Source organism: Ursus maritimus, unplaced genomic scaffold (genome assembly GCF_017311325.1).
Source record: "Ursus maritimus isolate PB19 unplaced genomic scaffold, ASM1731132v1 scaffold_16, whole genome shotgun sequence".
Classification (NCBI taxonomy): Eukaryota; Metazoa; Chordata; class Mammalia; order Carnivora; family Ursidae; genus Ursus; species Ursus maritimus.
Window position 1 is genome coordinate 52,918,230 of NW_024424008.1, and position 22,692 is coordinate 52,940,921.

General features: G+C 45.0%; 1 protein-coding gene across 1 annotated transcript; it reads right to left on the bottom strand.

Moving 5' to 3' along the window:
- Window positions 1-7,851: 7,851 nt before the first annotated feature.
- NNMT (nicotinamide N-methyltransferase) lies at window positions 7,852-22,633 on the bottom strand. Its single transcript, XM_008690053.2, has 3 exons — window positions 22,317-22,633; window positions 21,328-21,535; window positions 7,852-8,331 (listed from the first exon to the last, which is right to left on the bottom strand). The coding sequence occupies exons 1-3, from the start codon at window positions 22,468-22,470 to the stop codon at window positions 7,899-7,901; spliced, it is 795 nt and encodes a 264-aa protein (XP_008688275.2). The 5' UTR covers window positions 22,471-22,633; the 3' UTR covers window positions 7,852-7,898.
- Window positions 22,634-22,692: the final 59 nt, after the last annotated feature.

The following is a 22,692-nucleotide window of genomic DNA, read 5'->3' on the forward strand; positions in this document are numbered from 1 at the left end:
AGCCAATTTCACGTGAGTCTTAAAGAATGGGATAAATTTAGGTGTTAGAATTCTATGTTAACAAGTATTATTCTCTGACTCAGAAATCATACTATGTTGGACCTCACAGCTCCTTAACTCAAACCTCTCGTTTCACAGCAGAGGCGAGGGCGTGGGAAGGTGAAGTTCTCTGCCCCTGATCACCATCTTCATTTCGTCACACATAAAATGGGAGATTTTGACTTTCACTTTTGTAAATTTTAATCCACAAATGAGATGATATATTCCATGAGGTTGTAAGGGTCACGTCAAGTAAGGGGAATCTCCATGTCATGTAACTAATATTATAGGGCCACGAGAAGGGGACAGCAGTTGACCCGTGAGAAGAAAGGGGCAGTAAACTAACAGCTTACCCTCCTCCTGGAAACAGCTTCTTCCTCTTGTTGTACATGCCGCGTTACGTCCCTGCTCTTAAGGAGAATACCAGTCACTCACAAGTCAGGCTTCGAAGTGAGTTGGTCCTGGTGCTGCTGGTCTTTCTGAAGACAAACCTACTGTATACAGTTCCTAACTCCTCTCCTGTTTAAATGTTGGAAAGCTCTTCTCTGGTCAGTGCACCGCGCGGTCCCATGGATCCGTCTCTTGCTGCAACAGTGTTTGGACGGAACAGCCCCAGGGAGGCCCTTCTTCCAGCCTCGGGCCCCCCTCCGACCTCCTCTGTAGCAGAACCTTCGGGGCCATCCTCACAACCACCGCCTGCTTTGGGCACCAGCCAGCACAGCTCTGGAGCTTAGCCCCACTGCCCACCAGCTATGGGCTCCCAGATTTGCCAGAATCTTTCCAGCCACGTGGAGACGGTGGCCCGCCGCCTGGCCAGTCTGCACCTGCGGGCCTCCTACCCGCCCACTTTTTGGGCTTCCAGATCCACCTCGACGCCGTGGCTCTGGACCGCGAGGGCGCTTCCTCCGCGAGTGGGCCGGGGGCCAGCGCCAAGGCACTGGGAGTCCTTGGGCGCAACACCGAGACCGCACCGCGCCCTGCTCCAAGACAAGCAGAAGCCTCCCAGGACGGACCCCGAGAAGAACCCGAGCAGGCCCTTCTGGATCTGCAAGGGCCGGGCAGTGCCCGCGCAGACTCCGGGACCCGCTGGAGAACCACGCCCGGGAGCAGCAGGTGAAGCTCATAGCAAGATGGCGCGCACCTGGCTGAGCTCCGCCGGCGGGGCTGCGCAGCTTCGCTTCCAGGGCTCACCCTCCGCGGCCGCGCAGCCTCCGGAGCCCGCGGCCTTGGAGGGGGGTCCCTCTGCGCCCCCTGCTGTCGGGGCTTCTGCCTGAGCCTCTCCGTGCAGCCCCTAGGCAGCTTTTTAACCTCGACCAAGTCAGAAAGCAAGTGGCAACAGTATAGCTCTTTGCAGGAAAAAAAGAAAAAGCTTTTCTCTAAAAAGAGAAAGACCTCTCTAATAACCAGCCAGGAAGGAAATTATTTCCTGATCTTCAGCCCTGGGGTCAGAACAAAGGCAATATTAACTCCCAATTATTTGTGGAGGGTTCAGAATTCAACTCCAACTGGTCCCCTGAATTCATCAGACACTACCAACGTAAAAATTAAAGTTTTAAATATTGTGGTTTGGCCAGCAATTGTGGAAAGATTTCTTCATTTTAAATATTAAAAAACTGGGTTTTGAAAAAGCACAAAAACTTCTTTCTTCCTTTTTTGAATAAACAGGAAATAGATGATGGTGAGTTAACCGCATAACCGAATATGTAACATTTCTTATGCTAACCTTGCCAAAAGCCTCTGTACGGTTTTATTAAAATTTGCATTTTGTGTATAGGACTGAAAAGGAAAAATTTAAATGTATGTATCTATAAAAATAATTATACATATTTTTTGTTAAAGAAAAATAGGCTGACTTTTCCTTTCCCCTTTCCCTAGCAGCCTCATACCGGGAGCACACAAAAGGAAATACTCCGGAGAGGCTTCCTGTTTTGGAAGGTTTCACTCAATTTCAATTCCTTGCTGTATCAATGAGCAAATTGAGAAATAAAGGTCTCGGGAAAAGAGCCACGTGCGCCCTCTGCTGGCGGTCATGGGGCCAAGGAAAGCATCTCCAATCAGTGCAAAACTTGCCAACAAGACCGAAGAGACAATGGTGGAGAGCGTGGGGAAGGCCAAATCACTGCTTCTGTTGGAACATGTGGCATAGAAAGCTTCAGTGATGTTGCCTACGGTGGTGTTTTTCTTTGTGATAATCTCCCTTAAAGACCCAGAATATCTAGTAGTTATCCTCAGGCTCTGTAAGAGTGCATTACTTTCTGGTCTCCTTCATGGAGATGTAAGTCCCGTGAGGCCGGAGTCTGGGTCCCCTTCAGCATAGCATGCACAGCCCCCAAGCCCAATGCCTGGCACATAACAGGGGCACGATAAATGCCTGCTGAATGAATGAACAGCCAAGAAGAAGACTCTGGATTCAACGTGCCGATGGTGCTGACTTAGTTACAATGCATATGCAAGACGGGATTCCCTAGTCATAGCTGGAGCCTCTCAATGACATGATGAAGAGCTTTTGAAGAGCTTTTTAAAGAGCTTTTGAAGGCCATACTTACTCAGTTCATGAAGGGAATCTTAATGCACTGAACAACGTGGCTTAGCAGCTTTCCTGGAAGGGGTATCCAAGTTCATCTGGTAGCTGTATATCCCTTAACAGGTTACAAAGTGTCTTCACAGTATCTCATTTGATCTCAATAGCCCTGAGAAATGATTATCACCCCTATTTTACAGAAGGGCCCTGAGCCCAAGAAGGGTGGAATGATGCTTTCATGGCAATCAAGTGATAAGCTAAGATTCACACAGGTTTTCTGTCTCCCATCTCTAAGCTATTCCCACCTCCTCCAAGGCTCCCTAAGATTTAACGGTCTCCTCGTATTCTCAGTGTGGCTGAGGCTAAAATTAGAGGGGACAGTCACAGCTTTTAAAGATCGGCCTAGTAAGTCATATCATGGGCATCTCCTCTTATTACACTTGACAGCCAGATGATGGGAATTACGAAGGCCGGGCTGGTCAGGCTGCACGCCACCAAATGGATGGACAACCTTTTTAATAGCTTTCTCTTCCCCGGTCATTGACCAGGACATTACACACAGGCTTGCCTCTTCCTGCATCATAAAAGTTGGCTCAGGGGGAGACTGTTGAACACTTCCCAGAAAGTGGACCAAAAAACCTCGTGCTGGGTCAGTGGTCAAAGAGATTTATAAGTTGGTACCGGAGTGACCCCTACTCAGCGTTTGCTAGTGACTTGGTTGGTCTGTTGATTTCAGGGAAAGCAAACAAAACCCAGCAGCCAAATGTTTGCTTAGGTCCTGACTTCACTCGGAGAGCAAATCTGTGAGGAAGGTGATAGCGAGAGTCATTTCATGCTTTGTACACGATGTTCCTTAGGTTGCCTTGCCTTTCCCGTCTGCCAAACACACCCCTATTCAGCCTGCAGGACCCAGAGCAAATGCCACCTTTCTTGGCATCCCCCCTCCAAAACACCTCATGCTTACTCATCTCAGAGCTCTTTTCGCAATGAATTGTAACTGTCTTAGTGTCTGTAACTGTTTTCCCCTGTGACATGGAGTTCTTTAAAAACAGAGACCACACCTTTAATATCTGTATGAAAGACAAATGTTGGCCTCCAGAGATGAGCCCCAGACACCCAGACTACAGTCAGTGGCTTCCAAACGTTTGTGATCGGAACCTACAGTAACAAATACATTTTATATCATAATCTAGGAACAGATATTTATGGTTATCTATCCATACAGGATTGTTTTACAAAACCAAAAAAAACCTCACAAAATAATACTATATGAAGTGCTACTATCTGGGATTTTGTTTTCTGTTTATTCTCTATTATTTTTCCAATGTGTATTGACTAATTTTATGTGTCACTAATGAATGACAACCTGTAGTTTGAAAAATATTGGTGTGATTGACTTCATCGGGCCCCAACTCCCATTTTCTCTCTGTAGCTACTAGATGCCTTCAAACTGGGGGAGGAGGAAGGAGCTCTTACTGGGGGATGCAGAGGGGAAGAGAGGAATGAGCAGGGACCGAGTATGGAGAAAATCTTCTGATTCCCTTTTTAGCCCCGTGGCCTGGGTCTGAGCTCCTATTAGTAGGACTGATGGTTAGAAACTAACTAGAATGTTTGCGAGAAACCCTATAAAACTTTGGGTACAAACAAGACTGCTTCAGGGTCTAAATCAGGAATGAGTAAACTACAACATTTGGGCCAAATCCACCCATCCACCTGTTTTTATAAATCAAGTGTTATTGGAACACGGCCATGCCCATTAATTTGCATATTGTGCAGCCTGGTTTGGGTTTTTTGTTTTTGTTTTGTTTTGTTTTGTTTTTTGGGGGGATTTTTTTTGCTGCTTTTGGTGTAACTTCAGATCTGGGTAGCTGGGATCAAAGCAGCATGACCTGTAAAGCCGAAAATATGTAGTATTTGGCCCTTTGCAGGAAAAGTTTGCCCACCTGCGGTATACACAGGAAGTGTTCCCCAAGTCTCTGGGAGGAAAGCAGCCTGGCTCTGAGGCCTCCAACGGGCAGCTTCCTTCTCCAGACGGATCATCTTCTCCCTTCGCCAGCATTCCCAGGCCGGGGCTGTGGGCCAGCAGCAGAGCCTGAACAGGAGAGGTTGACCAGGGTGGATTCTGGCTGGGGACTGCTGCTGGAGGTCACAGTAGTGCCTTCGGAAGCATCTAGAAGCACTGGGGGCATTAGTGTTGTGACTGCAAAGATGGGGACCCTTGAGCCCTCTGACACTGGGGATGCATTTGCATCCCCACTGCCTGGTTCTAAATAAATAATAAATGCATGGCTTACATGAGAAAGGAATTGGCATGTGGCATAGAAATCGAGAATTATCTGACCTCCTCTGGAAGGCAGTGCCAGAAAAGAGCCTGCATGCCTGCAGCCCAGGACTGAAATTCTCTCTCCTGCTTAGAGACCAAGACAGCTTTTCTCCACAGCTTTGGCAACAAGCATCAAAGGTGAAGATTGGGATTATAGCTAAAAATAAATAAATATTATGTGCTTACTGACTGCTAAGCATTATTCTAGGTCCTTTATATGTAGCAGTTCATTTTTATTCTCTTGACAAGAAATTCCACTTGAATCTCATTTTACAGCTGAGGAAACTAAAGCACAGAGAGGTTATGTAACTGGCCCAAGGAGAACCAGCCACTAGGTGGCAGAGCCAGAATTTGAAAATGGGATGATCTTTGTTGTTGAAAGAAAGAGAACCGATTGCTAAGATGTTGGCTCTTTCATTGAATCCACTGGGTTTTCTTTTTCCTCTTTGCTGCTAAGAAATCCTTCACTTAGTGAATCTCAAGGAATGTGCCCTTTGTTCTTTCCATTTTAATGTGTAATTGGTCTAGAGGTGGGCCTGTGACTCCCTTTGGGTCAATAAGATGTAAGAAAGCTGCTGGGTGCTTCTGGAGAAGATCTCTCATGGAAGACGGGTGGAACCAGCCGCTACGTGATGCTGAGGAACCACCATTCTCTCCCGGAAAAGCCTACTCTGGACTTCCTGTTAGTGAGATTAATAAACCCCTGTTGTTCACACCGTTTGCAGCCAGATATTCTGTCACTTAGACAGCCTCTGTTCCATCCTGCTGTTCTCTTTCCTTCATAGCTCTGTCGCGATCAGAAAGTCTCTTATTTATTGACTTGTTTCCTTTCCCCCACTTTTGCTTCTAGACCATCAACTCCCGAGAACAGGGCTCTTCCATCCACCACTCACTGCTCTGTCCCCCAGCGTTCGAGACCATGTCTGGCCAAAGTACTGGGGAATCTAAATGTAAACCCAAGAGGCTCACAGTTCCGTGGGGAAACAGGAAAATAAGACAGTTATAATGCAATATAATAAATGTCATCTTAAAGGTAAAAATCACAGAAGACTGTCTGCGAAGGGACTGAGCCTTATAAAACTGTTATTGCCAGGCTCATCTCAGACGTTTCCCCTCCACTCCCAAAGTTTCATAGATGAAAGCAGAAGCCCTATTATTTTAAAGCTTGCTCTTGAAAGAGATTGCAAAGCATTCCTTTAAGCCAGGCAAAACAGTTATGCAAAATGTAAGTAAGGGCCGTCCTTTTGGGAGGTAACCCAAATGCGTGAAGTTCCAGAAGTTGTGGCCTTTGGGTAAATGGCACTGGGTTTAAGAGCCCTGTCTCCACAAACTTGGTTGCTTCTTTGTGGCCTTGGTGGTTCCTGGGGAGGTAAGTGAGCTCTTCTCAAGAGCAGTTGTTTGCAGAAAGGAGGCACAGCCCTGGTCATCCCCACCTGCTTATAGGATCAGAGTTGGACTTGGCTTTCTCCATCCAGCCTGGACTGACCTGTTAGTGTCCTTCAGGATGGAATCTCTAGAAATTGTAATGTGAATGTCCTAGGAGATCGAACAATTGAAAACAACCTGGAAATGGACGGATATTGTCTTGTGACTTGATGGTCCTACACAACCAAATGAACCTACATGTGTGATAACAGACTCTCGGGCTCTGATGTGATTGTCAGGACATGTGGGGGCAGAGGAAGGAAGGAATCTCCCTGCGGGACACAGCGATGTTCTCTGTCAGTAATCCTGGGGAGAGGGAAATCTTGGAATGAGAAACAGACTGGAGAGATGGGCCTCAGACCTGGGGGACAAGGACACCCCTCTCTCTAGGGAAGGGGTAGGCAAGCTGCTTCTGTAAATATCCAGAGAACAGATATTTTAGGCTTTGCTGTCCATACCTACGGTTTCTGTCACAATTACTCAACTCGACCATGATAGCACAGAAACAGCCATAGACAATACATAAACGAACAGCCATGGTGGGGTTCCAATAAGACCTCACCAGACAGGCAGCAGGCTGGGTTTGGCTCATGGGCCATAGTTTGTCTACGTCTGTTTTAGAGCATCATGGCGATGGGGCCTAGGAACCAGGGAAGGTAGGCATGCCATGGGCAGGTAAGTGTAACTCCAAGGAGATGCTTGTCCAAGAGTTATGCCAAGAGGCCATCTTCTAGGGACACCTGGGTGGCTCAGTCATTTAAGCGTCTGCCTTCTGCTCGGGTCATGATCTCGGGGTCCTGGGACCCAGCCCTGTGTCAGGCTCCCTGTTCAGCAGCAGATCTGCTTCTCCCTCTGCCTCTCTCCCTCCCCGTCAGCTCGTGCTCTCTCTCTCAAATAAATAAAATCTTAAAAAAAAAAGGCTACCTTGCAGAACCCTTTGAGGATACGAGCGTGGAAGATACCTGTTTCTATAGCAGATGTGAGACGGTGCCTGTTACCTCTCTTGCTAACTCCTGAACTTCTCTTCATGTAGAAGTCACAGCCTTGGCCTAGCGTGTTAAAGGAAGTACGAGAAGGGCCTGCCCCAGACTTAGGACCCAGGAGCAAAGGGGACGGCTGTTCTCTGACCCCAGACGTGGTGGTAGCACCAGTGGACCCCCGCAGAGGATGGGGTCCCCAGATAAGGCAACTATTGGGGAACAGGAGAAGCATGTTCCCGAGAGAGAAGGAAGCAGCAGCTCCCCTGGGAAAGAGAGCTCATCAGGGCAGACACTGCTCTGCAGGCCTGTGGGGGCGTGGGCCGCTGTACCTGGGATGCTTAAGGAAGAGGAGGTCGTCTTTTCTAACCATGGGCAGTGGAGACTGGGTGTGTCGGCTGCTCATCCTTGGGTCCCCATAGCACACCCAGGAGCACGGGGTTGGCGGACCCCAGTGGCTCCTCCACTGACTGACTGCGCCCACCCTGTCGGCCACGAGCCGTCGGGCCCAGCCGTCAGACTCCACGCAGCACCATGACCGTGGCAGTTAGAACCGAGGACCGGGATTAACTGGGCCAGGCAGAGGAATTGCTTTAATTGCAACCACAAGGGGTCATACAGATGTGCTCAGCTTCCGCCCCACCAGGGAGAACAGCCCTTCGTTGTCACACATGGTGGAAGAATAGCTTTGGCAGATGACCTCAAACCGCTCCACGGAGTAGCCAGCCTCTCTCACGGCAGCCTCTATTGCCTCCTGGCCCAGGCAGAGGCTGGAGAACCTCTGCTCGCCGATCATGTAGTAGCTACTCTTCAGGGCGTCCACCACCACCAGGAAGCCCCCCGGCTTCAGCAGGCTGCCGAGGTTCCTGAGGGCTGCGCAGTAGGCCGGGAGGTCTGGGCAGGCGGCGTCCAGGCACAGCGTGCTGAGCAGGCAGTCGGCCGGGGGCAGGGACACGGCGCCCAGCGGCCGGCTCTGAGTCACATCGCACTTCAGGACCCGCGTGACCGCGCGCCTCAGCTTCTCCTCCTTCTCCAGCTCCTTGGCTCTGGAACACACAAGCCGACAAGCACCACTTGCCCCTGTGCTCATGAGAACCCCGGCTCTCTTTGGTCGGGGCTGAAAATGGCAGGGTCGTCCCACATGGTATATCCCTGGGGACATCCCCGCTGTAAGAATGGGGAAAGGAGACATGAAGGGCCATTTTGCCATAGGAATGTGACCACGTTACCCTGTGCTGGGCTAAATCCCCTTGTCAAGCGAGCGATAACATGAAAATGATAATGGAGTACATCCCCGCTTCTCCCATGGACTGGAATCCTCCTCCACTGCTTAGAATAGTGTCTGGCTCATTTATTATTATTATTATTATTATTATTATTATTATTATTATTACTTGTTTGTTTATGAATTATTCCACTTGTCTTCTCTGCCAAACTGCAACATAGCAGCCACCTGACTGATACGTATCAGGCAATAATGGCTCTAAGATGTGGAGACAGTATTTCTGCGTAGCCGCTGAGAAGTGAGTTGGGTCATCCCCAGCCATTTACAGAAATGGTCAGTAACCACAACACAACCGTGACCAGGGCCCCTCTAGAAAGAAGAAAACCACTAGTTGCCATTCTTGAACCCCGAAACATATTCCAGACAGAGAGTGTTTTCTCAAGGGGGTCATTTTCTCGGTAGTCTTGCTCAGAATACTGTCCTTTTCTGCCGAATCCGCAGGGTTTCCTGAGAGAAAACCCGTTTGTGAAAGAGGCAGAGGAGGCGAGGGCAGGAGAGGAATCGAGTGTCTTGGATCCTTTTGGAATTTGTTAGGGGAGGTGCGAAGGAACAAGCTGACGGATGAGCTAAATTAAATGAGCATATAGAGTGTACAGGAGAAACTGGAGAAAGAGCCCAGGAGAAAGAATGGCAGAAAATCAGAGAGCTGCGAGAACACCTAGAACGAGTGTTTAAAGTGCCCAGAAGGCCACAGAGCCCAAATAATAAGAGTGATGACTGACTATCCAGCACTTTGACAAAGTCAATCAGCAGAGAGAGCACGAGGGGTGCAAATGCAGGCCTACATTCCGGCAACACACAGTCCATTGGCTCCAGAAGAAGACAGCCTCTCAGGCAGCAAGGCTTGACGGAGACAATGGCCCCACAGAGGACGGCCCAACATCAGAGCAGGTGAGAGAGGGACTTACCCTGGAACCACTTCTGGTCACATGGAAAAGTCAATGGTTCAAATAAAACTTGGAAGTGGATGTCCACAGAGAATGATTTGGGATAACAGCAACTAGTTGTGAACATTCTATTTCAATATTTAGTTAAAATCTTAAACCCAGGGCATCTGGGTGGCTCAGTCAGTTAAGGGTCTGCCTTCAGCTCAGGTATGATCCCAGGATCCTGGGATCAAGCCCCGTGTTGGGCTCCTTGCTCAGTGGGGAGCCTGCTTCTCCCTCTCCCTCTGCCTGCCGTTCCCCCTGCTTGTGCTCTCTGTCAAATAAATAAATAAAATCTTTAAAAAAAATCTTAATCCCAGTGCATAAAATCAGCTATTTATAAACATCGTTTACATTATAATTTTCCACTTAAGAGGTTTGGCAATAAGCACATGAAAAAAATTTTCAACATTTTTGGCCATCAGAGAAATGCAAATTAAACTGTGAGATACCACTTCACATCCACTGGGACGCCTATACTAAAAAAGACAATCACAAGTGTTGGCAAGGATGTGGAGAAATGGGAACCTCCACACACTACTGGTGAGAATGTAAGTCCAGCTATTTTGGAAAACAGTCTGGTAGAAGTTCCTCAGGTTAATCATAGAGTTACCACATGACCCAGGAGTTCCAAGAGAAATGAACACATACGCCCGCACAAAAACTAGTACCTGAGTAATTATATCAACATTATTCATCATAACCAAAACATGGTGACCACCCAAATGTCCATCAACCAATGAAGAAATAAATAAAGCGTGGCATACCCATGCAACGGAATCATAGCCAGTCCTATAAAGGATGAAGTGCTGATTCATGCTACAACATGGAAGAACCTTGAAAACAGGATGCTAAGTGAAAGAAATCAGAAATAAAAGGCCACGTATGGTATAATTCCATTTACATGAAATGTCCAGAAAAGGCAAAGCTACAGAGACCAGAAGCAGACTGGTAGTTGCCAGCAGTGAGAGGATCCGGGAAATGGGACTGACTGGCAGTGGGTACAGGGTTTGTTCGGGAAGTTATGAAAATGTTCCAGAACTGGGGTGAAGATTGCACAACTACGTGGTAACATGGAGAACTACCCAATTGCACACTTTAAATGGGTGAATCATATGTGATGGTAATTTTATCTTGGGAAAGCTGTTACACTAAGGAGAGAAAGAGAAGTAGCTTAGCAAGGTATTGGCTTCCGGGAATTCCTACCAGCCAATAAAGTGGGAGAGACAGGGAATGATAATTACCTTTGGTTGGGTCTACCTACTCCCCTGTCAAGGGTAAAATGGTACTAGGGTGACCAATTTGTCCTGATTCGTCTGGACTTTCCTGGTTTTCCCACTGAAAATCCCATGTCCTGGGAACCCCTCTCAGTCCTGGGCAAACAGGAAGTTTAGTCATTCTAAAAGCAGGGACATCGGTTACAAAGCTGCTATTCAACCTCCTAGAACGTGGGTGATTTGACTGAACATTTAAAGAATAAAAAATAACAATTCAACATTACGGAAGTCTGTGAAACACAGATTTGAATAGGTAAATTAATCTAGAAGAGAAAAATTCAAATAACCTATCTGCACATATGGATAACTGAAGTGTAGACAAGAAGCTGAAGGAGTGACAACATGGTGTGTTTTTTTAATGTGTTTCAAGATGATCCTCTATGTTGGGAACACTGTGGGCTTGTGTATTTAAGTGATGACGTCAGAAGCACATTGGACATCTGTGCCCTATGGTGTGTTAAGCTGTTTGAAAGACACGTGTTACCACAGAACTAGTCCTTGCCAGTCAGTTGATGATGGAAATTGTTCCCAAACAGGGAGACACATTGCGAAGTCTAGAAACCTCACAGAGAATGTGCCAATTTGAGAGGGAAATTGTCTGGAAACACCCACTGCCGTGGAGGCCTGCTTGTCCCTGGGCACAGAGCAAACACCGGGGGACTCGGTGGCCCAGGTAGCTGTGCCAAGATGCCACCTCAGAGCTTCCGAGTGCCTGCACCGAGCCCACGCCCAGGGAAATGGACTGGCCTGGAGACACAGGCAAGTACTGCTCACTTCAGCTCAAGGGGTAAGGAATCAACACACAACAGAAAGGTGTTAGGTGTTTCCGCAAGAAGCTAACGGCAGTGTGACAGTTTCTCTAGGTCTGAGGGTCTGCTCTTTCCAACACATCACAACATAGAAAAGGGCAGCCATTTCCTCTGTAAATATGCAATCCACAAAGCCTGAGGGAGCTGGGGGGGGGTAGAGAGTAGGGCTCCTGGAGGAGCAGTTGGTGAGGGCGTATTCCCACGTCCCAGGAAATTACCCTGAGCTTCAGAGAAGGTTCCTCCTGCCTCATCTCTGCAAGGCAGCTGGTGGACCAGAAGCCCCTGGATGAGATCTTTACATGACGCTCACCCTCCAAAGCCCTGTCCCCAGAGGTTCCTGCAGGCCCTCCTGAGCAAAATGTGTTAAAGATATAAAAAGCTACCTAAGCTTGAATACCAATGTAAGGACTGTACGAGCCAGGAATAATCATTAGTAAGCCTTTGGTACAGGCCGCAGCTGAGTCAGGTGAAAGACAGACATTTCAGGAGGGAGAGGCTGGGAAGAAAATGCATGCAGTTACTTATCTTACAATTTTTTTTGAATCTCTGTGATGTGGCAGCAAGGGTGCTGGGCAATGGGGACCCAAGATAGAACAAATGAGAAACAGATCCTATCATCATGGGGATTACAGTCTAGAGTAGTCTGGGGCAGAGGGGAGAAAGAATCAATCCAATGGTCATCCACAAAAATGACAATTTAATACTGTGATAACCATTAGGAAGGAGAGGGACATGGCGCCAACAAGGAATGTTGGAAGCTTGACTTGGTCTAGAGTATCAAGGAAAGCTCCTCCAAAACGGAGTCAGGTAAGCAGAGACGGGATAGGCGAGAGTTCACTAGGCCACAGAGAGTAGGGAGGGGAGGAGAATATTCCAGTAAGGGAAAATAGCACGTGCAAAGGCCATGTGGTGGGAGGAAAGATGGAGAGAAGGCCAATGAGGCTGGATCTGAGGAAAAAAGCAGAGCATGGCAGAAAGTGAAGCAATGGGGGCCAGCAGGTGCTGGACTAGACAGGGCTTTGGGGGCCGTGTTAAGAATTTTGCTTTTTCTCCTAAAAGCCATGGGAAGTTACGAAGGGGAGCTAAGCAAGGGAGTGGTGCAATCGGATCTACAGTTTGAGGTGATCACTTTGGGACAAGAGTGGAGGTGGAAGGTCAGTTAGGAGGGAAAGGATGGTGGCCTGGACCAGGAAAATAGCCTGGATAGAAAATATTGGAAGGCATATACCGGTTTGAGAGAAACTCAGAAGTAAAATGGGTAGAACTTGGTGCTGCTCACAGAACATGACTGAGAGGGAGGGGCGCCTGGGTGTCTCAGTTGGTTAAGTGTCTGCCTTCAGCTCAGGTCATGATCTCCAGGCCCTGGGATCAAGCCCCATGTCAGGCTCCAAGCTCAGTGGGGAGTCTTCTCTCTCTCCCTCTGCCTCTGCCCCTGCTCATGCTCTCTCTATCTCTCTCTCTTTCTCGAATGAATAAATAAAATCTTAAAAAAAAAAAAAAAGAACATGACTGAGAGGGAGAAGGCAAGTTTGGCTTCTAGGCTTCTGGCTTGTTCAAGTACTTAGATGATGGCAACACCCAGGGAAATGAGAGTACCAGAGACAGAGCAAATTTGGGAGGATCAGAGCTCTATTTGGGGCACTTTCAGGCACACGGGTAGAAAGGCTTACAGTTTGAAGGAAATGGCCAGGTGACATTTTCTCAGCCTGCCCTGTGTATTTTCCCAGAGAGATAATGCAGGGAGAACGTCTGAGAGACAGGCATGCTTTTAAAAGGGAGAAACTTTTCCTGGGTATCACTGAAACAGTCACCATGACCATCAAGATCTTGAAGTTGAGAAGGAATATCAATCTTTGACAAGACATGAAAATACAGAGATGCTTCAGCATAGAGGAAGTTCAATAGCTTTGTGGGACAAATGCGGCTCAAGTGTGTCTATTTTGGGCAACAAACATTTTCTTAAATAGACACGAGAATCTTCGTACGGAGAACGTTTACCTCGTCTCTACAGGTGTTCAAGCTTCCCTCTGTCAGGCACGCAGGGGAAGGTGGAGGAGCTGCTCTCTGTAGAGACATGGGGTGGGGGGCTCCAGCTTCCCCAGACCCCTCCAGGCTACCCTGAGGACTAAGGAGAACTTGCAGAGCGCACCGGTAACTCATTCCCACTCACCAGTACCTCCTGGTGTACCTGTCGGGAAGCTCGTTCTAGACACCAGTAGTTCCCAAGCCGTAAAATGCATACCATCCCCCACAGAGTGCATTAAAATGCAGGTTCTCTGGTTCTGAAGGTGGGGAGCAGGGCCTGAGAGCCTACATTCCTTAGCAGGCTCCACGTGATATGGAAGCTGCTTAGTCCGAGGGCCACAAGGCAGGCCACACGCGATTTCCAGGAGCCAGCCGTTCATCAGTGCCGTTTCTAGGATTTCTTAAGGTAAAAGCTCATTTTCCTTGGCTCGTGCTGGAGCTGTAATTTATATCTTAGCATGTGACTCTCTGACTTGATAAATAGTGTGAAGCCAGAATTTGGTACCAGTGCCTTATAACTTCTTGGATAGTTTTAAAAATGAGTGGTTTCTAAATGAATGAGTCACACTGCAAAGGCAGAGGAAGAGGAGACAGCTCGAATTGTCTTTGGCAGCAGTCAGCACAAGAAACAGCTTCAGATAAAGAAGAAATAATCTCAGAGGAAATAGGTTGTGAGCTGATAGAGGTACTTGAAGATGCAAGAAAGACATAAGTCGAATGGGATCACTATCGTTCTCAAAATCGTTGAAGCCACAGCATCTAGCGCAGGGATAAGAGCGAGAATGCAGAATTTTACTGTCCAAAACTGCGGTTCCTTGCTCGAACAGCGACTGGGAAAGGACAGTTTCTCGGGGGCCAATTGTTACAAGCTGATGATTTTGGCATGAGATAAGCAGCAATGCTTTTAGCATCCTGCTAGATTTTAAGGGCTCATTTCTGAATGAGATGGAAAGGCTTGTGATAAGCAGGGAAATTGAGAAGAAAGTTCTAAAAGCCTTCTTGACATATGATTTGGACCTCAGAAAGGTATATTGTCTGACTGACTGAGGACTCTTTTATAAACTTTCCCTGAAATTCTATAAATCCTGGGAAATACCTTACTTATTCAATAACTTTGAATATTGCCCAAATCCTCATAGCTACAGGATTTTCCCCCCTAGTTAATACCTGTTTTATTCTGTGGAATCACCTAGTTGATAGAAAAAAAGAGGTTTGAAATTACATTTATTTTGAAGAACATTATCTTCAGTTTGAAGACGACAGCTAGCATAAAATTCTAAGTAAAGGGTTTATAGGTTAAAATGGCGTATGAAAGTAGCCTCTCAACTTCTTACTAAATGCCAGGAGGGGAGAAGTGGAGAAATATTCAGGCAATACTAAACAATTTTATGGTGTTTTTCACGTGTAAAGGCAACAAAAGCACACTCCCAATATACCCGGGCTTAGAAAATGTCACTTACGTGTTCTTCTTAAAAACATTAGTTGGAGGCCTATTCAATGGACCAAAAGATGAATCAGAATTAAAAACTCAACAACTAGAAAAATCATATAAAATGAACATAAAATTAAAATGTTCCCATAATTGCGGATACGATTACAAAATGAAAGCAAAGGTCCAAACTGATCTTGAAAGAAAATATGAAAATGATGCTTTAAATTAAAATATTTGGACTGAAAATCTCCAAATTTTTAAAAAGATTTTATTTATTTTTGTGTGTGAGAGAGAGAGAGTGCATGAGTGGCAGGGAGAGGGAGAAGCAGACTCCCTGCCGAGGAGGGAGCCTGATGGGGGGACTTGATCCCCAGGATTCTGGGATCATGACCTGAGCTGAAGGCAGACGCTTAACGGACTGAGCCACCAGGCACCCCTAAAATCTCCAATTTTAACAAGAAACACTGGGGAGAGAGATGACAGAAGGACTTTGGGTATCAAAAATGGCTAATTTCCTTATATTATGAGGAAGAAAAAAATTACTGATTCTTACCTGACATTGGTAAGCTGAGAGAATTCGTCTCTAGCAGACCTGCATTTTAAGAAATACTAAAAGAAGTTCCTCAGGTGAAGGGTAGTGATGCCAGATAGAAGTCTAGATCTGCAGAAAGGAATGAGGAATACTAGACAGGACAGATATGCAGATAAATACAAAAAACTTCATATATGTTCGTTTAAAATACTACTGACAAATGTGAATATATTTAAAACTACTGAACTGTATACTTAAAAATAGTTCAGATGCTAAATTTTATGGTATGTGTTTTTTAACTACAATAAAAAATAAAGCAATAAAAAATAAAAGCACTACTGACTTTTTAAAGCAAAAATAATAACAGTGTATTATAATGTTATAGCATATATAAAATAAAATATATGACGGGTGTTTAAGGCAAGAGTGGGATAAAGGAATTACACTATGGAAATATCCTACATTGTTCATGAGGTATTAGATATGTTAAAAATACATACTGAACGTTTTGGAAATATTACACATGCACACACATATATACACTCACACAAAACACAAAAGAGGTCAATAGAAAAGATCAGAGTCAACAGAGAAGATAAAAAGGAATACTAAAAATCTTTATATTTATACTAATGGAATATCAAACATTATTACACCAAGGAGAAGCAGGAACAAAAGCATAAATGAACAACAAAACAGGTGGGACAAGTAGAAAATATATACCAAGATGATTGATTTACACTCAATCATACATTATCAGTAATTACATTAAATATAAGTGAACTAAAGGATCCAGTTAAAAGGCAGAAATCATCACATTAGATTGAAAAGCAAGACCTACTACATACCACTTGCAAGAAAACCATTTTAAGTATAAAAACACACATAGGTTGAAAACAAAAGGGTGGAAAAGATATACCATGTCCATTAGTTATCTATTGCTGTGTCATAAATTACCCTAAAACTTAGTGATTTAAAATGACAAACACTTATCTCCCAGTTTCTTGGGTCAGATATCTGGGCACAGATTAGCTGAGTACCTTTGATGCAAGGTGCCTCATGAGGCAGAGTGTTGGCCATGTCTTCAGTCTCACCTCAAGGTACAACTGGGGCAAATTTGCTTCCAAGCTCACTCCAGACAAGTGAGTGAGAGGGAACACTCAATAGGGAAGCCATAGTATTTTTGTAAGCTAATCTCAGGATTGATGTCCCAATACTCTGCTGCATTGTATGTGTTAGAATCTAGTCACTAAATCCAATGGACACCCAAGGGAAGGCAATTAAACAAGAGATGAGTATTTGAGGTGAAGATTATTGGGAGCCACCTTTGACGCTATCTACCGTTCCATGCAAACACCAACCATAAGAAGGCTGCTGTGGCCATATTAATATCAAAATGGACTTCAAGATGAAGTGTATTACTGGCAGTAAATGGAGATATTTCTTTAATGATAAAATGGTCAGTAAATCAAGAAGACAAAACAATCCTAAAAATATATGCAGGTAGTAACAGAACTTCAAAATGTATGAAGCAAATGTTGACAGAATGATAGGGAACAAGAGATAAATCCACAATCATAGTTTGGGATCTTAATATCTTTCTATTAGTAAATGATAAGCAAAAAGTCATATAGAAAATTTGAAAAATACTACCGATCTACCTGACTTCATTGATATTTAGAGAAACTACACCTACAACAGGATGATTTACATTCTTTTCAGTGTAGAAAGCACACAGATTGTTAGCTGAAATAGACCATCTGGTGACCATAAAGTCAATCTTTCGCTACAATAAAATTTAAATAGAAACCAATAACGATATCTAGAAAATCCTGAAATTTTTGGAAAGTGAACAACACAATTCTAAATAATTCAGGTCAAGGAAGAAATCATAAAGGAAATTAGAAAATACGTTGAAGTGGGGCACTTGGGTGACTCAGTCCGTTAAGCATCCCACGCTTGATTTCAGCTCAGGTCATGATCTCAGGGTTGTGGGGTCAAGCCTCATGTTGGACTCCATGCTCTGGTAAGGGGTTAATAACTAAAACATCTAAAGAGCGTATACAACTCAACACCAAAGAAACAAATAATCGGATTAAAACGGGCAGAGGACCCGAATAGATATTTTTCCAAAGATGATATACAAATGGCATGTGAACCACGTGCTCAATATCACTAGTCATCGGAGAAATTCAGATCAAAGCCACAGTAAGATATCACCTCCTACCTGTCAGAAAGGCTAAAATAGACAAGAAATAACAAGTGTTGGCGAAGATGTGGAGAAAAAGGAACCGTCGGCACTTTAGGTGCAGCCACTGTGGAAAACAGTATGGAGGTACCTCGAAAAATTACAGTCACCCTATGATCCAGTAATTCCACTACCGGGTATTTCCCCAAAGAAAACAAAACACTAATTTGAAAAGATCTAGGCTCCCCTTTGTTTACTGCACCATTAATTACAATAGCCAAGATAAAAGAAGCAGCCCAAGCGTCCATCCGTGCATGAACAGATAATGATGTATATAATATATATATAATATACACACACACACTAGAGACTATTGCTTGGCCATAAAAAATGCAATCTTTCCATTTGCAGCAACATGGGTGGACCAAGAAAATATAATGCTAAGTGAAATAAGTCAGACAGAGAAAACAAAAACCGTATGATTTCAATCATATGTGGAATGTAAGAAACAAAGAAAGAAAAAAGGAGACAAATAAAAGAAACAGACTCTTAAATAGAGAGAACAAACTGATGGTTCCCAGAGGGGAGGCGGGAGGGGCATGGGAGAAGGGAACTGGGAGCACACTTATGATGAGCGCTCAGTAATGTACAGTAATGTACAGAAATGTTGAATCATTATATTGTATGCCTGAAACTAATATAATGCTGTATGTTAATTATACTTCAATTAAATATATTAAATATAATATAATAAATATATTAAATATATAGTATATATAATATATGCTTATATATTATGTATATTTATATATATATTATATATATCCTATATATTATATATACTTATATATATTATATATATCCTATATATATACTTATATATATTATATATCCTATATATTATATATATTTATATATATTATATATAATATATACTTATGTATTTTATATATACATAATGTATATATAAAATGACATTAAAATTGCCAGAATAATCTTGAAAAAGAACAAAGTTGGAGGATTTACACTATCTGATTTCAAGACTTACTTTCCCTGCCTGGTAAAAGGGGTAAAAGACCAGCATAAACCAAGTGGAAGTTTAGTGCCTCCGCATGTAGCAAAAACATTATCTGGGAAACAAAATATAAAACTCCCATTTGTCCATACCATATTATAAGGAATTGTATAAACAACGAGTCGCCTTGATAACTTACATCGGACAACCCACGTTGACTGTCAACAAGACAGTGTAGCAACAACACGTAAGAGAACGAACATGAGGTTTAGAACGCTCCAGCTGAGCTAGAGTTCGGCAGACTGTGAAAAGAGAATGCAGGGGTTAGAGAAACAGAAGCAGACTTTAGAGTTAGTATCAGAAGAGAACTTGACTCAGGAATAAGCACATTTGGTGAAGGGATGAGAATCAAATTTAAGTGGACATATAGAAAGATGAATTGACCATCACTCCAGAAGAAGAGTGTGGAGGTAGACATGCTCCTCAGGGACATTTAAGATCACATGATTTTATATTTAGCCCTGGGATTCTGGAATATTCCTTCACTCCTCCTGTTGTTCAAGTTGAGAAACATGGGCATCATCCCCGAGACTTCCCTCTCGTCATGCCCCATGACTAGTCATTACCAACCCTTATCCAGTCCATCTCAACAATTCATCTTAAAATCATCTTCCTTTCTCCATCACCAACCAATTCACTGGTCCAAGCCACCATCATCTCTTACCTGGATTAAAGTGTGTCCTTTCTGCATCTCTCATTCTCCTCTAAACCCTCCAATCCATTCTCCACAGAACAGCCAAGACATCTTCGTAAACGTAAATGGGGTCACATCACCCTCCCAGTTACACCTCTAATGCCCTCTCATCGCACTTGAAGTACAGGATCGTTAGCCTGGTCTCAAAGCCCTAAGTGGTATGACATGTGCCTGCCTTCCCTGATGTGAGGTCTAGGAGACTCGAGACTTCCTCGTCTGGTCCACCAGTCTATCCCAGTAGCTAGGACTCTGCGGCACACCGTACGTGCTCAGTCCGGGCTTGTTGAACACATGAACAAGTGTTAGTTTCTTTAACCAAGAGCCAAAAAGTGTCAGCACTTGTTTCTTGAAGGGGGTTGTCTTGCTGGGAAGTCAGAGAGCCCTTTCCTGACCGAAGCATGGGATATGTTCATTAAGAATAAGTATGCTTTGGGGGCTCCTGGGTGGCTCAGACGGTTAAGTGTCTGCCTTCGGCTCAGGTCACAATCTCAGGGTCCTGAGATCGAGCCCCATATCAGGCTCTGTGCTCAACGTGAGTCTGTATAAATTTCTCTCTCCCTCTGCCCCTCTTCCCATGCACTCTCTGTGTCTGTCTCTAAAATAAATAAATCTTTAAAAAAACAGGTATGCTTTCCCATTGTGAGCAACAAGACAAGGAAAGACAGAGAATGCTGTGCCACACAGATTAGTAGATGAGCAAAGCCTATGAGCAAAGGTGGGGGTGCAAACACAGGAGGAAGTGGATTGGGGAAGGAAGAGTTATGTAACAAATAAACCATGGGCAAGAGGGTGGAGAAAGACGGAAAATGTACCAAAAAAAAAAAAAAAAAACCAATAAGAGCAGGAAAAAAAAAAGTAGAAATAACTGAGCTTACAAGAAGTAGCAGACAGAGCCAGCAGGATCCGAAGAGGGATATCGAAGTGGTCTTTTGATATAGTTTGCAAAGGAGTTTGTGAGCCTCCCTCGGCCACACGCATAGCAGCAGCGACGTTCTGCGGCTGGTGGGACAGTGCGCTGCGCGGGCCGCGACAGCCGGACTGGGCTGAGCCGGCCAATGGCCAGAGGGTGGAGGGACATCAGGACAAGAGAAAGACAAAGTGAAACACAGAACGGGCCACCTCTGGCTAGTAGGCAACTGCCCAGTTCTCATGAGGAGAGAAATTAATCATTGAAACAAGACTCGTTTGCATGAATTGACTTGCAGACAGGGTAGGCTAAGTGCTTGGTCATTAGCTATGAGTATGTCAAGCTCTGATTTTTGTGGATGGTGAGTAACAAATTCTTTTCAGATAATTCCTTCACGCTGCTAATCCCCGTTCAAAAACCTAGTCAGCTTTTTGTTGTGTCTGGTGGTGTCAGCATTGGCTACCCTCGCAGCAGAGTCCCGTGCACCGGGATGGAGGATGGCTCTGGGGGGCAAGCCCTGACACCCCAAAACTACTGGTAAGGAGCCATTTTCACCTCTCTCCTGAACTTGTCCTAAATGTCATTGTCCCATGGTGCCTGAACCGCACGCTGTGCCCTCACACTGGCCTGGGAAGGTTTTGTCTCCTCTTGTCCCACTGGCCATCTCTTCAATTCTCTGGTCTGGTGCGCGCACATGCACACACACACACTCCCACTCCCCTCTAGCTCGTTCTCTCTCTCTCCTTCTTATTCTCCATCTGGATTTCTCTTTGGTCTCTCTGTGTTCCCTTTGCTTTTTAACTTGGACTCTAAGGATGATTCTTGGTTCAGAAAAATGAACTGTCACTCAGGTACCATCAGAAAGCTGGGAAGCAGAGCCTGGTTTCTCTACCTGTTCCCTTCGAGCTCACACACGTAGGTCACCACTGGGGACCAGTCAAAGGCCCCCGGTTCCTTCTTCAGCCACTTCTCCAGTTCCTGCAAGTTCTGGTCGGTGTAATCTGTGGCAATGATCTCCTTGAAGGACTCACAAGCAGAGAGGAGCTGGTAGATGGTGGGGCCAGAGCCAATGTCAATCAGGAGGTCCCCCTTCACGCCATCTGGTTTAGAGGAGGCAACAAGAAAAGGGGGTCAGACCTCATATGACAGCAGCCAGAGCTGATGCGCATGGTCTTTGCTGGAACTGGGCAGGAGAGCCCCAAAGACAGACCACCTCTCTACTTACTCCTCATCCCTCAAAATCTTTTTTTAACATCTTTGCATTTTCCAGTCCCCAATCCAGGCTGGAGGCATGCTGCTGGGATATTTTTAGGTGTAGAAGGAAGAAAAGATCTACATCTGGTGTACAGACCCCTGATCCAGAAAGACGGCCACACAGAAAATGTAAAACCTATTAAGGAACGCTGCTGGGGAAAGTTAAAATTGTTGTGTGTGTTTTTTTTTAATTGAGTTGTTATGTCTCTCTCCAAAAAGCATCCAGTTCTTCCTGTGTGGGGAGGTCTTTTTACCTCATGCATATTCACAACATTCCTTTGAGTTAGAAGCAGAGTAAATACTAGAATCTTCATTTCTTAAGTGGCCCATCACGGCTAAATGGCTTGCTCTGGTCACCCAGCAAACTGATGGGGAATCAAGGACAGAATTCCTGCCTTCTGGTTTCCCTTTGCACACCCACATGAGCTCATGCATATAAAAGCACTTTGTAAATTGTAAAATACCCATACCAACAAAGCATTGGTTTTCATTCTCTTTAAATAAATGAGTAACACCAGAAGGGCTGTCACATAGCAAGGACTAGAGTCAAACCCAGCCATGCCCTGAGACTCTGTCTGTATGTCTCACATTTTGGCGGGGAGACACACAGACAACACACTAACTTACCCAGGCAGAATATCTTGAAAAGATTCTTCAGAAGATGCCTGAGAATCTCATTTTCCGCAGAGTGTCTGGACCCAAAGTTATAATATTTTTCTAGGTAATCCCGAGGGTTGAAATGTCTCAGGTAAGTGTCCTTGGAGGTGAAGCTAGGTTCCATCGTGGCTCGGTCCTGTGTCCAAGCCTCTCCCTCCCTTTCCTCCAGAACCCAGGGATTCACCCTGCAAAAGCTGTCTTTTTAAGTCTCAGGCTTCAATCTTTCTTCTGTTAGTTAAACCCGCCCCTTAGAGACAGATATTTGGTTAAACACTAACAGAAATACACCAAGAATGTTTTGGCTGTTCTAGTAGGTGATGAAACTTTTGGGCAAGGGCGCCTAGGA

What these genes read in the sequence shown, in the direction of transcription:
- NNMT (XM_008690053.2), bottom strand. Translation starts at nt 22,470, where the DNA reads ATGGAACCTAGCTTCACCTCCAAGGACACTTACCTGAGACATTTCAAC. An exon ending in TTTCAAGATATTCTGCCTGG is followed by an intron (nt 21,536 to 22,316) that starts GTAAGTTAGTGT and finishes CCTCTAAACCAG; the next exon opens with ATGGCGTGAAGGGGGACCTC. An exon ending in TGTGAGCTCGAAGGGAACAG is followed by an intron (nt 8,332 to 21,327) that starts GTAGAGAAACCA and finishes TGTGTGTTCCAG; the next exon opens with AGCCAAGGAGCTGGAGAAGG.